Source organism: Centroberyx gerrardi, chromosome 14 (assembly GCF_048128805.1).
Source record: "Centroberyx gerrardi isolate f3 chromosome 14, fCenGer3.hap1.cur.20231027, whole genome shotgun sequence".
NCBI lineage: Eukaryota > Metazoa > Chordata > Actinopteri > Beryciformes > Berycidae > Centroberyx > Centroberyx gerrardi.
In genome coordinates this window covers 24680619-24695630 of record NC_136010.1, presented here as the reverse complement: position 1 = coordinate 24695630, position 15012 = coordinate 24680619, and the positions used below count along the sequence as shown (strand labels likewise).

At 40.6% G+C, this 15012-nt stretch overlaps 1 protein-coding gene across 2 annotated transcripts in view; it reads left to right on the top strand.

The window, feature by feature from the left end:
- The window catches only part of LOC139932421 (plasma membrane calcium-transporting ATPase 3), a 37029-nt gene extending 28210 nt beyond the window's left edge, over window positions 1–8819 (top strand). For both annotated transcript variants that reach the window (XM_071926191.2, XM_071926190.2), the window contains 4 exons: window positions 216–323; window positions 933–1115; window positions 3445–3598; window positions 8794–8819. In XM_071926191.2, the coding sequence (XP_071782292.2) occupies window positions 216–323; window positions 933–1115; window positions 3445–3598; window positions 8794–8819 (471 nt within the window). The remainder of the gene's footprint in view (window positions 1–215; window positions 324–932; window positions 1116–3444; window positions 3599–8793) is intronic.
- The last annotated feature ends 6193 nt before the right edge of the window (window positions 8820–15012 follow it).

Below are 15012 nucleotides of genomic sequence, written 5' to 3'. Positions count from 1 at the left end.
CAACTGCTATATAAGTGATGTAATGAACGCCCCATCCAGAGAAAGCTGGAGTCACCAACGTTAGCCTCTCTTGTCTCTTTTGTTTGACTGAGGCTGTGGCAGTTTACAGACGTTACCTTACAGAATTTGATAGCTTCAACATATAATACTTTAAAGTCATGCCAAATACTAATGTCAAATGTCTGTACTGATGCTGTCTGTTCTGTTGTGTTCAGTTTGTGATTGTGCAGTTTGGCGGGAAGCCGTTCAGCTGTGCCCCTCTCAGCGTGGCGCAGTGGCTGTGGTGTCTGTTCGTGGGACTGGGGGAGCTGCTGTGGGGACAGGTGCCAACACCTCATTTTACATGAGGGCTTCTTTTTTTCCCTGTAAAACTGTGTTTGGTTCCACCTTATTATGTATGCATGTGCAAGACATGTGATATACTGTGTAGTATGCTTTACACACGCATTGGACACTTTCATTCCTTCACTCAGGAGAGATTGCTTGACATAGTTTGTGTCCTGAGGGACAAATATTCAGGGTATGAAAGGTCATGAAATTTAGAGAGGTGTATTCCAGACAGGGCAAGTCAGGACATTTTACAAATGGGCAACTTTAAAGCAATATACAAGACTTATTGCATTACATGGTGGTTTTCAGCCCAACTGGAGTAGAAACCAGACTGGTCACCCCTTGAGAAAAACAACATTAACAAACCAGGAAGGATGAGCATTTTTAGGGTCATGGAAGAGCTCCAATTTAATTCTGGAAAGTCAAAGAATTTTAGGGCCGCACCAGGAACCCAGGATATTGAAGAGCTCACATTGACTTGCACATGAATAGTGTGGTGTGTGGGCATAAGGCTTTCTTTGGGTTTAAACTGAGTCCTGGCTTGGTCATGTGGTGAGAAAATAATTTCACACATCAGCGCTTCCTTTATTTGGCGGCGACAGGTCATCACCTCCATACCCACGAGCCACCTCAAGTGCCTAAAGGAGGCAGGGCATGGGCCGGGTGAGGACGAGATCCTGGACGATGACATGGCCGAGGACGAGGAGGAGATCGACCACGCGGAGAGGGAACTCCGCCGAGGACAGATCCTGTGGTTCAGAGGGCTCAACCGCATCCAGACTCAGGTACAGCTGGACCCTTTATCATGTCAGCCGTGTTTGGAGTAAATACAGCACAGAACGATGGTGTTCAATTCAGAATGATATTGTGAAAGTGATATTACTTGGATCCATCTGTCCCCTAGCCTTATTCTCTCTTCATTATGGAATGCGTCCAATATAAAATCTATGAATAATTCTGAAATGTCTTCAATGTGCTAAACTTTTTTCATCTCGCTCCACACATCAACACTTTCATTCCACTTCCACATATTTTTCTCCATTATTTCTGCCAGTTCTTTTGGTCAATATTAACAAAAACCCTTTAAGAAATATATTCTCCAAACTCTTGTGACTTCTTTTGTAGGCCTATTTGATGATACAATGGACTTCAGTCAATGATGCAGATGCCAAAGACAAGTCTTTAAGTCTAATTATGAACACATACTCTCCTATTTTTCAATTACAAGTACAGTTGATGCACTCCACATAATGCTACCTCTCCCACATCTCTGTTATGGGTTCTCTCTGTAGCTCCATGTTTTGTTTCTTCACATTGTTCTCATTGTTTTCAATTTGTGCGTAAGCCTGTTTTACAAAATTTTATGTAATAACATAAAGTTGCATCGCATACTCTTGTTGCATTTAAAAGTTGCAAGTGCCTTAGGAATTGTAACGCATGTGATAGAGTTCCAGTTCCTTGCCTTAAAGTAGGACTGTCCTGGTGGCTCATTTTTAAAGGTGCCCACCTTGTGCTTGTGATGGGTTTGAATCTGGCTTATGACCAGCCGCAGAAATACCATAAAATAATCTAAAAGACTAGTTGACATAGACGGATGCTTTGAAGTTTCCTCATTTAGTGTGCAGAAAACATGACACAGCAAAATACATTAGGTCTGTGCCTTGTACAGTGTAACCAAATCCAAGCCCCTCACCTAAAGGAGTTGGTTTGTGCTGGTAACGTATGTAACATTTAGATCTGAGGGTTATTTAAAATGGGCCCAGATAAATGAGGCTCAGAATTAGGCTGTTATAACATCTCTCTCAAGCATGGAACATATTGTTACTGCCACAAGGAAAAGTTTGGACATCAGGTTGATAGCTGATGTAGAGCTGCAAACTTTTTCACACCAAGATCAAGGTTTATAAATAACTACCTCAGTGTGTATTTCTACCTCTGCACAATCAAGGCTCTATTTTCATGACTCCACGGTGCACAGGGTGTGGCAACTGATTTTTGGTAACTTCATGGCCAGAGACGCGCGGCCCACCTGCGTCGCAGTCGGAAACGGGGTTGGATTAGGAGGAATACATTATCAGCTCTGACAGTTTCGTGAATTCCGAAGCGGTTCCGCCCAACAAACGTTTCTCCCAAGAGGAAATTGATGACCTTGTGCTGGAGGTGCAGAATCACCACGAGCGAATTAACGGCACCTTAAATTAAATTAGCTTGGGAGGAAATAACACATTTGGTTAATGTGTTGCTCTGGTCGAAGGAGAATCATTGCCCAATGTTGGAAACGGTTCAGTGACATTAGGCGAGGAGCCAAACAGAAGTTGGCGGCAACCTGCAGGAACAGTTTGGCTAGAGGAAGGGGGGCATCCACCAGCCAGTCCCTGACATCTATAGGGGATGTGTGGCCGCCTCCACAATCCTCACTCTGTGCGTCATGGTGCATACTGACAGTTCTGTGTTGGATGACAATCATTCACACAAAAAGCCCCATGTGTATATAAGTCAAATTGGCCAATATATCATCCACAAACAGGGCATCGCTCGGTAAAGCCACGAAAATAGCGCAGAACACGACTGTGCCTTGCTCTGTTGACCTGATCTGCGCAGGCGGCTGACGTAAGCGCAAATCCCAGTAATCCTTGACACCAGAATCGCACTGCGCTGCTTGATCATTACTGACACGCCCCCTGCTGCGCCTTCCCTACCAAAATCCCGAACGGATGCATGCAGGAAAAAATACATGTGCGACCGACAAACATGGCAATTCACCTACGCAAAGCCCGGCCATGCACCGTCATGAAAATAGAGCCCATAGTCTTATCAAAGAAACACTTTTCCTATTGGTCAAGTGCTGTGGCCAGAATCCTAAATTTCCTAATACGTACAAGCTTGGAGGTTCACCCAAGAATCTTCTTATAAATATTTTTGCCATGCCCATTCACCATGTCCACCTCCAAATGATATCAATATCTATTCATTTTGGGCCCTTTAAAGCCTGATGGTTTAGATTCTCATCCTTTTTGATGTCATAAACCGCTGCTCCTTCACAGCTGACTTCTTTCTTAAGTAAAGCCAATGTTTGTCATGTCGCTGTGATGTCCTTCTCTCTCTGTCCAACAGATGGAGGTAGTGAGTACCTTCAAGAGGAGCGGTTCGTTTCAGGGTGCTGTGCGCCGCCGCTCATCTGTTCTCAGCCAACTCCATGACGTAACCAATATTTCTACTCCCACTCACGTAGTTCTCTCCACTGCCAATGCAACTGGTGCGCCTGGGAGTGAGTTTCTCCCTCCATTAACGACACACTACAAAAAAAACAGCCCGACCACCATCTTAAGAATTGAGCATGAGAGAATTACACTGTAGAATTAGACATTTACCCTTGCCTGCCAAATACTGTGATGAAACAAATGTGCAGTGTGTTTGAATGACTGATGATTCTGTGTGTGTGTGTGTGTGTGTGTGTGTGTGTGATGACACGACCGTGCCTGAGCAGCTTGTGACCCACTGGCCTCATTTCAGATCCTACATGCACCTTTCTAGCACTTAAATTAGTGAATGTGCTTCTTTGTTCATGTTTCTATTGCCTCAAATCTTCATTCACTGCCACACGATCTTAACCTGCTTCATTGTTGCTGTCTGCTGCACCTTTTAGAAACAGTCATCCAGTATTCAGAGCTACACTGTAAGCTTTTACATATGACCTGATTGCTTAAAGATAGAATAATGAAGCAGGCATGCCCACCTTTTTTGACCCACTACTGAATCCTAATCATGATAAAATAGTGACCGTGATTATAATCTTTTCAAAGAATTCTAGTTTCAAGGTCTCTCATTTCTTGTTACAACTTGGTAATTCTTAATTCATTTATTAATTCACCAGAAATAGGAGGGAAGTTTCCAGTAATTGCCACGCAAAATATAGTGACCTCTACAGGACGGCCGTGGCTTGGGAATGTAATTTCTCTAGACTATGCAGACTAGTTAGAATAAAAATCATTAAATGGGCCTAATTAACCCTCTATAATCATTAAAAGGCACATGTTACACATGTGTCAGTAGATCCCACATAAAAAAAGCCTGTTCCAGACAAGTTTATCTTTGCATGGCATTTCCAGCTAAATCATTTGCATTATGAATAAAGTGGGTAATATAAAATATAGCTGTTTAAATCAAGGCCTAAAATATTTACAATCAGGCCTGACTTTGAATCTATTTGAAATCTTTTTTGTTGGTGAAAACCTTAATCAGCATTAACCAACCCAATACAATATGGCCGAACTATAGTGATTGCTAAAAAGTAGACTGTAAAAGAAGAGATGCTTGCATATGTGAAATATCCACAGAGGGACAGGAGATGAGATAAACATGGCTACCACTGGAGGTGTCATTTCACTTTTTTTAGTGATTTTTTTAGTCACGTTTTATGGTTGGTTGTAGTACATTTTATAGTATCTAGGTTTTTTTTATGTAGTAATACATTTTAATAAATAGAGAAATTGTCTGGAAATTACCAAGTGATTACCAAAAAAAAAGGGATCAGGAAACAAAGCATTACCAAAATTTGAATTACTAATAGACTGCCATTTGCCCCCACGTGAACCATAGACTCAAGTGGGGATTTACAAAGGAGACATATATAAAAAATATGGAGATCGTGTAAACTTTCGAGTATATGCCTGCAACGTTTTTGACTTGTTGCTCAGTCACCATCTTTCCTCTTCACAGGTTAATGGGTTACGCAGTTAATTTCATAATTATGTCCCAAAATGCCTTATTCCCTTCCCAGTGGAGGACTAACTGTATCTTTGCCCTCCTCTCTGATGTAGGTCCAGCCTCTAAACATCTTCAAGATGTTCCTCTCACATTCCGAGATTGCTTTTTCACTTAATTCTCTCTTTTGTATGATGCCCTTGTTAATATACACGTTCTTATGAAATGTGATATTTTCTAATTTTAGCTAAATAAATGAGCGGTGAATGTTGCTGAAATACAAATGTGGCAGTAAAGATGTCCTATTATTATAAATGTCCTGTACCTGGAGATTGCTATTGTAATTGTCTAGTTGTACAAGAAACCAAGGGGTTAAAAGTGTTATGTGGTGCTGTGTAGTAGTTAGTTGTAGATACACACATTACATTCTATTAAAACTAATTTCTTATCATCAATCTTTATAATTCTAATTTAATCTAATTTATTTTGAAGAATATTGTTGAACCTCCTTTTAATTTGTTAAATTAACACAAGTGTGCAACTACCTTTAAAAAGAAGAATGATAGCATTTCAATTTTTATACAAAAGTTATTTTTCTTTAAATCTTTACCATACTGTGTTGTTGTCAGTTCAGTCTCCCACTCACCTCCATGCAGAGCAAATCAAAGCCCCATTGCTAGAGATTGAGAAGCTGAACGTGTTGAGAAGAAAATTAATACTGTTCCCATTACAAAGCCAAGCCTAAATACTGTAAATCCTGTATGTAAAGCCGACACATGATAGCAACCAAGATGTCAAGAACGCTTATGGTTTGTAGGTATGATGTCATCTAGGAGTGTTTCACCACTGAAAATTGATAGAAAAAAAAACTTGTATACTTGCAGAAAGTCAGCAGGCTACTCAAACCATACATTGTCTAACTCAACACCATGTGTCTTCGCCGTCAGTTACTGTAACTCAGGTGCCGTGTCTGCACTGTATAACCCTGGATTCCACTTGTCCCCATTAATCTCAGTGCCAGCATGGTTCCTTGAATGTCTCGTGTGCAAAGAGGGTCCCTGAAGGAAACGTCCTGTGTGTTTTGAATCTGTTTGTTGTCAGTGTTGGCAGTCAATTCTACCTCCAGGAAATCAACCAGTATGACTGATTGAAGTATTAGGCACTTGGTCCATTAATTTGACTTCACTCTGTTTAAATAAAGAAGAGTCCAAAGAAGGTATAGTGGTTAACACCCTCACCTGAACCACATGTAATCTTCCTACTATCTCAACAAAATATTATACAACTAATAAACAAGTTATCCTTTATTTCAATTCACTCCTTGAATTGAAGCTGAGGTGAATTGAGCCCCAACCCTGAATTAAATGTTGATTAACATTATTGTCATTAACATCTGTCCCCACATTCAGCCTCCTCCTCCTTCCTTGTCTAGTTGTCATTGAATAACTCTGGACCAAAACATGGGATAGCCTTAACCTCCTCTCCATAAACTAGGCTTAGCCATTGGATGTTTTTCCATCTAGCGCTTCTCAGTGGAACGACTGACAGTAGGTGAGCCACTGACTGAGGGACGCCTTCTTAAAATGTCTCTTTCAATGTCTCATCTTAGAGTGATATTGACAGTTGTGGGCACTATACTCGAACGTTTACAGCCTCCAGACGTTTCAAGAGATAGGGGCGTCAAAGCAAATTGGACCCGTTCTTGAATAATTCACCCAGAGTGAATGGGCTCCTTGGAAAAACAAAACCAACAATGTTGAACACACTCTCTGTGTTGCCTAGTTTCTTGCATTATGACGTGCCCATGGGGTAATGCTGCTACTTGTTTGTTACCGAAAACATCACTTCATTTTTTCAGGTAGAAAGGGTCATTCTTGGTTGTGCAAGATGTGTCTGCTTGAAAAATATTGTACCGTTTCTTACACTGTAGCTTTGCCTGCTGTACACAACGGATCACTGTGGATTTGCTTGCGAAGTAAAATGAGTGAACATAAGGAAAGAATCGTTCTTAACCGTGTGAGGCATGCACAGAGCTTACAGCGTCACAGTTTACATTACTGCATGCTTTCCTTTTAGGATTGGTCCACAGTTTCCTCGGCCATGGAATTTGATTCTTTTTCACTCATCAATCCCCATTTTCAGTGATAATGAATGTTTTATTGACTAAATGTATATCTTCTCATTGAAAATATCCTAATAGCAAGAACTGCTCGATAATATTCTTTAATGTTCATATAAATGTCTCATTCTGATTTGAGTGAGAGTGTTCCATGTTAATTGAATTGTTGAATATTGTGCCATTTTGGCCTATTCATAAGAGAATATTAGCACTTTGCCTCACAAACTGCAGTTCAAACGCGCTGAAATGCAGCAGTTGCCTACCTAGCCCTGCCCACTTATCATTTTACAAGTTATCATCTTGATCTCAATCAGTAGCACTGTGCCATCCAAAATCACATTCAATGGAATTTCAATTGCAATAACTTAAAAACAAATACACAGCTATAATGCAGCTCTGATATGATCTACATGTATGTGTAGTAATCCAAAACGTTTAATTCCACAGAGGAAAATAAGTGGTCAGTGCAAAGTAGATGCTATATAATATAGGTTGCCCTACATCTATTATTGCAGGTTGGAGTTTTAGTACAAACTCAGAGGCAGAGCTGCTCTAGAGGCAGAAATAATCTCATTGGTTGAGCTACACCTCAGTGGGCGGAGCCAAAGAACCACAGTTTTTAACATAACAGCCAGAAAACTGTGGTTTTAACTCAACCAATCAGATTATTTCTGCCTCCAGTGCAGCTCTGCCTCTGAGAAATGTTTGTAGAACTCCAGTCACCTCTGTCATTTTCTCATGCTGCTCCACCTTTCCTTTATTTGCTCTACATCAAGAGCAGCTAGTGCATGATGTGCTGAATGTGTTTCTTTACACCGGTGTCAGCGCTCCATCGCTCTGTCTGTGCATGCTGTGTGTTGTTTAGCTTGTCGCCGTCTTCCTGTGTTTTAAACAGCCACCTACAGTACATGTTGTGATTGTTGTAGTCCTCATCCTGACTACTTCATGAATTCTCAGTGTCTTAGCTATGAACTGGAAGTGATGAACAGTAGAATTACATTGAAGAAAAAAAAAGATTTTTTTAAGCACCATTTTTAGATAGCTTGTAAACATAATGAGTTTCACTTTTGTGCCAGCAGATTGATGTCACATTTTTAAATAGATATCTCAGTTTTATATGAAACTTTTCACACTATGTCTCCTTCAAAGCAGGGATGTAGTGGAGGGTAAACAAACCTAAACTGGGCTTACCACCTTTTTATTTACAGAATAGAGTTTACCTTTACCTTTTTTTAGCCTGACATGACTTGACTGATCATTTGACATTCATACATTATAGTAAGTAGTTCCAACCTACTGTAAGTTATATGAGGATATGGTCTTTTGAGGGGGAAAATAACACATTCATGCTTTTCTGAAAATTTAATCGATTGTTGTTATATTGGCGGTTGTTTGCCTTATGATGATCATCAACTGGAGGTCATAGGTCAGCCAGCTATTTATTTACCACTACATTACTGCTTGAGAGAATGACCTTTAAACTACAGTACTACTAAGTGAAAGTTCAGACAAAAACAAAAGTAATGTCAACATTCTCAACATGCTGATTTCCCCTCTGCTTGTTTCCACCACACGTCCTGTGTTTTCTTTGCATTTCCCTCCATATCTCCTTGTCCGTCCCGCCCCGCGACGCGCCGCAGATCCGAGTGGCGAAAGCGTTCCGTAGCTCTCTGTACGACGGCATCGAGAAGCCCGAATCCAGGAACTCCATCCACGAATTCATGGCCCCCCCGCAGTTTCTCATCAACGACTCGGTCCACGACATCCCCCTGATCGACGAGACGGACGCCGACGACGACTCGGCGCAGTCCAACCACAACCACGTCGCCCCGGCGGCCCCTCGCCAAGCCCCGCCCGCCCCCCAGCGACCCCGCCCGCCGCCCCGCCACCGCCGCAACTCCCGACCCAACTGCCGCCAGCAGAGCCTCCCGGTCAGCCTCAACTGCAACAACAACGCAGCGGAGACCGGAGCAGGCCTGACCCCAAAAGATGCTTACCCCCGCACCCCCAGCCCACTGCACAGCTTTGAGACGTGTTTATGACTCGTGTACGGACAGATTTTAAACAGGAGTGAGCGAATACAACACCGACTTCGATAGACACGACTATGTATTATGGAACAAAGAATGACAACGAATGAAGGAGGTATCACCCGGAAGGACTTTGCTGGGACGGACGATTTTACGGATTGTTTTACTAGCTAATCTTTCCCCCCTCTGCTTTTAACCCATATTGTCTGCTTGAGAATACTCCCATACCCTCTCTCAAAAAGTTACTCAATCAGACGACATTAACCCCGCCATACTGTTGAGGTAATGATTTTAAAATGTATATCTAAGCATGCAATAGAAGAGTGCTGGAAGTGGCAGAGCAAAGAGCTGAACTGGAATCCATTCTCGCCACTGAGGTTGAAAAGACTTAACCGGGAACTGTAACGAGGTTCCGTCATTTTGCTTTTTAACAATATAATTGTTCCAATTATTAATGTTGTTATTACTACTGCAATTACTATGTTTACTAGCACAATTATTATAATCCGGCTAATGATGCTTCATCGATTAGCTTTATCTATTCACGTACGTATGTATGTTTGTATGTATGTTTGTATGTTTGTATGTATGGATGTACTGTTTGTCCGTTCGCCTAGATGCTATATTTGTCTATTTGTTTGTCTGTTTTTCTATTCTCCCTCTGGTCATGTCCCCGATTTTCCGTTTCTGTGTTTACATGTGTTGTGTCTTTAAAGTTAAAAAAAAAAAAGGAAAATTAACTATACAAATGAACTAATAAACACGTGTGGCAACTTCAAACACAAATATCAACAAAATAGTACATATGTTATTAATAAACGAAGGACAAATGAAAAGCACTGCTAATGAATCTTCATGTAGATATGCCCTTGAATTCAATAATTTCTTTGGACACTTAAGTGGAGGAATCAACTGAGCTGAGTATCAAAACATTACGTTGTGTGTAAAGATTAAAGAATTTATTTAAATAATTTTTTTTTAATCCGTGTGTATTCTCTTGCTTCTTGAGTCAAAGTCTCAATGTAACAGAACATGGAATTAACTATCAAACTCCAGACCCATATAGGAAGGAATCATTACAATTATACCACCTGGTTCACACTTCAACACACACACACCACTTCAGAGTAAAGTGAAACGTTGTGGTTTACAGGAAAGACAGACAGCACACTACAGTATATCACTTTAGGCCTGTATAGACTGCTGTTCAAAGTGTTTACTATGCTGCTTCATTTAGACCTATTTATATACATGTCAAAGTGCACCAGATTGATGCAATTTGCTGTTGATATTTGTCAAAAATGTTCTCCCAGGGAAGGATGCCCCCGAAGTATGGAGAGAGACCACTGCCACAAGTTCAAATAAACTTGAAGCTTAGTTTTGAAAAGTTTAAACTGAGTTTTGAAAGCTTGAGGCTAGTTTTGAGAGTTTGAAGCTCTTTTGAAATCTCTTTTTAATTTGTACTTGTGTTTGAGGTTCTGTGGTTGTAAGAAAGTTTTGCACACTTAACATAAAAAATCTCATAATTTTCAGAGCTACGGATGCTGGGATTTCTGTCAGCATTCTCTCGCGGGATCAGTTAGTAACTTAGGTTTTGCTTGTACTTGAAGTCCTGTGAACTAGTGGGGCTTGGGGGCGGAGCCATTTGGGCTTGACCAATCATTTGCCCTCTGTCGGAATCCAAGCCAATCATATGTTACCTTTCCCACAGAAACTGTTGTCATTGGCTGGACTCCCTATCAATCAGTCAAAGGTACAACAACAAGGCTGCTGTGATGCAAATGCAACTGAGGTTTTGTATCGTTAGCCTGTGTGTGTTTGCTCGCTCCATTCATTCTTGGTGTCTCTCGACCGAGCCTACACACTTCTCTCTCATTCATTAACTGCTGGCATGGTCGTTTATAGCTCTCAGGTGGCTCTGGTAAAAGAGGATTTGACCATTGGGAGTCTATGGGTTGTCTGTAAAAGATTTGTAATTTAAGTATGTGTAACGATAGTTACGTATTGTAACTGTAGTTCTATGATCACAGGCTAATACAAACAGTATTCAAACTGGAATTACGAAGACAGATTATTTTTTATTTCAAAACTTTCTTAAGACCACAGAACCTCAAACATGAGTGCAAATGAATTCCCGTAAGGATTAAAAATTAAACCTCAATCTTTCAATTTATGGCAGTGATCTCCCTCCATACATGACCCCCAAACTATAGTTCTCAAACTGCCTCTGAAATCCTAACAACACCCCTGGGCTGCTCAGAGGCAAATGGCCCATTAGTTCTCACTCAGTAGCACTGAATCTTTATGGAGTCCCTTTATGGCCCCTGCCAAAAGCCTGATGAGGCGTCTAGCTTCGTGAAGACATTTCACCCTCTAGCCACACCGGGTCTCATCCACAGCAGGTAAGAAGTGTTTTTCTCTGTAGAGACTCTCATTCAAGTGAGTGAGGTCATTCCACATTTTTTTTTTCACAAGTGGTACCATCCTCACCACTACTCTAAGTTCTCCCACCTTGACACCCATCTCTTCCATTCTGCTGAATTCCTCCTTGACCTTCCTCATGAGTGTAATGGCAGCTCTCTGTGGTGCACACAGAGCTCTAAGCATTGCAGATTTGAACTTGATTTTGTACTCTCCCTCTGGCTGTCCCAGTCCTGTGAATACTTAGTGTTCAATACCTGAGAAGTTGTGAGTGAGTAGAACTGAATATCATTATTCATAGTGTTCCTATACATACATTGATACAGGGAGGGGATAGGATTTATTGTCTGAAAAAATGTTGACTATATATACAGTATATATAAGCTTTGAATTCTTCTGTTGTGTTTATGTGATCCATTCAAAACACAGTCAGATTGCATTCTACAAGTGCATCTACCTTGGCCTTTCAAAGCCAGGATAAAATATGCAATAATTTAGTTATTATTAGTTGAATAAACCTCATATGTAGCATATTGTGAAAACTCATTGATACACCCATTGATGCATAGGTTGTATGTATGCCCAATAGCTGCCTTACAGTCTCCCTTTTGATCACCAATCCATGATGAGAACATTACAGGTGCATCATTTAAGACTCTATATATCCTCATGTCTGAGCCCACTAGTTCTTCTCTGATGAAAAAAGACATACGCAATGTCTGAATCATGCTTTAATCATGTATAGCTGTTATCTTTTCAAAATATTCATCAGAGTTTGGCAGCAAGTTATCGTTCCATGTTGACGATTAAGAAGTGTGAGAATTTTTTGCCGCTGCAGACCCAAATTAAAGTGTTACCAGATATCATAAAGTTCCCAAATTTTCCAACTTTGGAATTGTAGCCCAGAGGAAAAACACGTCCAGCTCCTCACTGTCCATTGAGTTCTGTTTTTTTCTTGTTAATTTGCTCACTTCCAAATTGGCATCAAGTGAACCAGAAAAATCCATATTAGACACATAACAGAACACAAAGCCAAGTCAGTAAAGTCAAAATGTTGTTTTCTTTATAGCATTTGTTTCAATTGTACAAGTTCTCAAGCTGAACACATAACCATAGCCTCTGCCTCAATCACAATGCAGTAAGCAATGCTTGCAAACAAAAACAAATAAGTAAAAAAAAATAAAAATCAACCCAATATATACACTCTTCAGACTATATAGAGTACAGAGTATCTGATTTGGAGAAATTGTAAATGTACAAGTAGCTAATAGACTTATAATACATACTCCCTTAATGCATGTTATTTCTGTGGGTTAGAAAAATAGTACCATGAATTAGCATTGTACATTTTTTTCAGTTTTAATGCTTGAAATGCAAGATTATATTAGGATACAGATTAGCATACAGTTGTTTGCTTTTATAGCAGCTTCAACAAACAAACCAGTGTCCTCATAGCTAGAAATTTTCAGCCGCCTTGACCAGTGAGGGACCATGTGGAGGAGTCTAAGAGATGATCATCCATGGCATAGTCGTGACTTCTATGTTGATTATAATATTTCTATGTGACATGCCTTGTAGCTCCCTGGATCGAGGGGCGATAAACGGTGCTTTGGAAAAACAAAACATGCTACAGACACTCTGCTGTTCTCAAATTCAGTCAAGAGGGGAATCACACTTGCACATACAGAACACACACCACCACACGCTAACCACCATGTACAGTACACCAGACGCTGCCTCTGAGCTTCTCATCATGACAGAGCTTTGGTGAATCGAACACTACAAGAGCATCTGCAAAGAAAACGTAGCGATAACACAGCCTTTGTAGATTTTTTTTTCTTTTTCATATAGCCATGAATGTGCAATCAGCTTGTTAGTGTTTAGTTTCATGCCGAGTTTAAACAGAGTATCTAGAAACCCCCTCACATCCTATAGGCCTCTGTGTTGAACTATTAGGTTAAGCTGTCCTGAAAGCGCATTCATCGCTGGTCTGATATGACAACGCTCAAGCCGCTTGTATCTATGGCTGGGAGCTCCAAAGCTGATGAAGGTCCAGCAGGTCGCATGCCCGCACATGCCTGTCTCATCCCATCTCATCTCATCTCATCTTACAGTCTGTCACAGGATTCCATTTGGTATAGCATAAACGCTTTCATGAACAAATTACAAAGAACTGAGGAAGCATCTTAAATTTTAAACATATTGGACAAAGACAGGTGGGGTAAAGGAAAAGAAAGGGAATGTCAGTGATGAATACTTAAAATTCCCATCTTCCCTTCGTCTCTGGGGAAAGTTGCCCTGAGGTGTAAAGCAGGCATAATGTGTGAATATATGCTCTAGTAATATGGAATAATTGCAGTTTATTTAGTATTATCCTGGTGCAATATCTATAACATCTATCTACATACGCTGTGGGGACTAAAAGGGAAAATTCCACCCTCAGATTCTCTTGCACTGTCAGATATCATGTGATGTTCAATGCATTCCCAGAGATTTTAGAGATGATGTGTTGCCCTTTTTGTTATTTCCCTCCACCTGCCTCGTCCAATTCAGTTGGCCCCAGAGAACGGCCTGAGCTTGCTGCATTCAGCTGTGGGTTATACATGCGGGTGGAGAGAGTGATAGCGATAGCGGAGCAAGAGGTTTTACAGTGGAGAAAAAGTGAGAGTTGCAAAACACAACTTGTCTTGTGACTGCATTGCATTGTGGACAATTGCCTCTTCTATGATGGGATTTCTCACTGTATGATTGTTGAACGTCGCTGCAAAATGGCTAAAAAGAAGCCACTGCTCTTTGATTCTTAGGGACTGACACCAAAACCTGACATTTAGCACTGATGCTTTAGATTTCTCCTATTAAACTCTGTTGTAGCTGCACTACACGTGTTCACATTTTCTACATTTGACCAATTATCCACGGAATACGAAAAAAACACCACCAAACAACAAAATGGACCCAGAAATGCAAGGTACATTGCCAGTAGCCAGTAGTGTTAAAGTGTTTCAGGGTGGATTTTGCCTATAAATTATATCATACATACTCTCTTCCTTACAGTTAAACTCTAGATTAAGTGATTGCTTAGCCTGAAGAGGGTGCCAACACCCAAGAGAAAGTGCTACAGATGACTAAAGCAACCAATATATGCAGTTCTGGGACATAGTAAGCCACCACACTAAATGTAATAATCACATACTTTACTACCACCCCCATCTGAGCAAATATCAAGATTCATCTATAACCCTATCAAATCTACCAGACACTAAAAAGAGTTCTATCTTGAAGTGGAACACATTTAGGGACAGTTATGGATATTCATAAAAATCTCAAGTGTCAAAAGTAGTTGTTGCCCTTATGTTTCCAATAATCACCTTTTCACCAAGTCATCTCAGCCACTCATTAAAAAGGCAT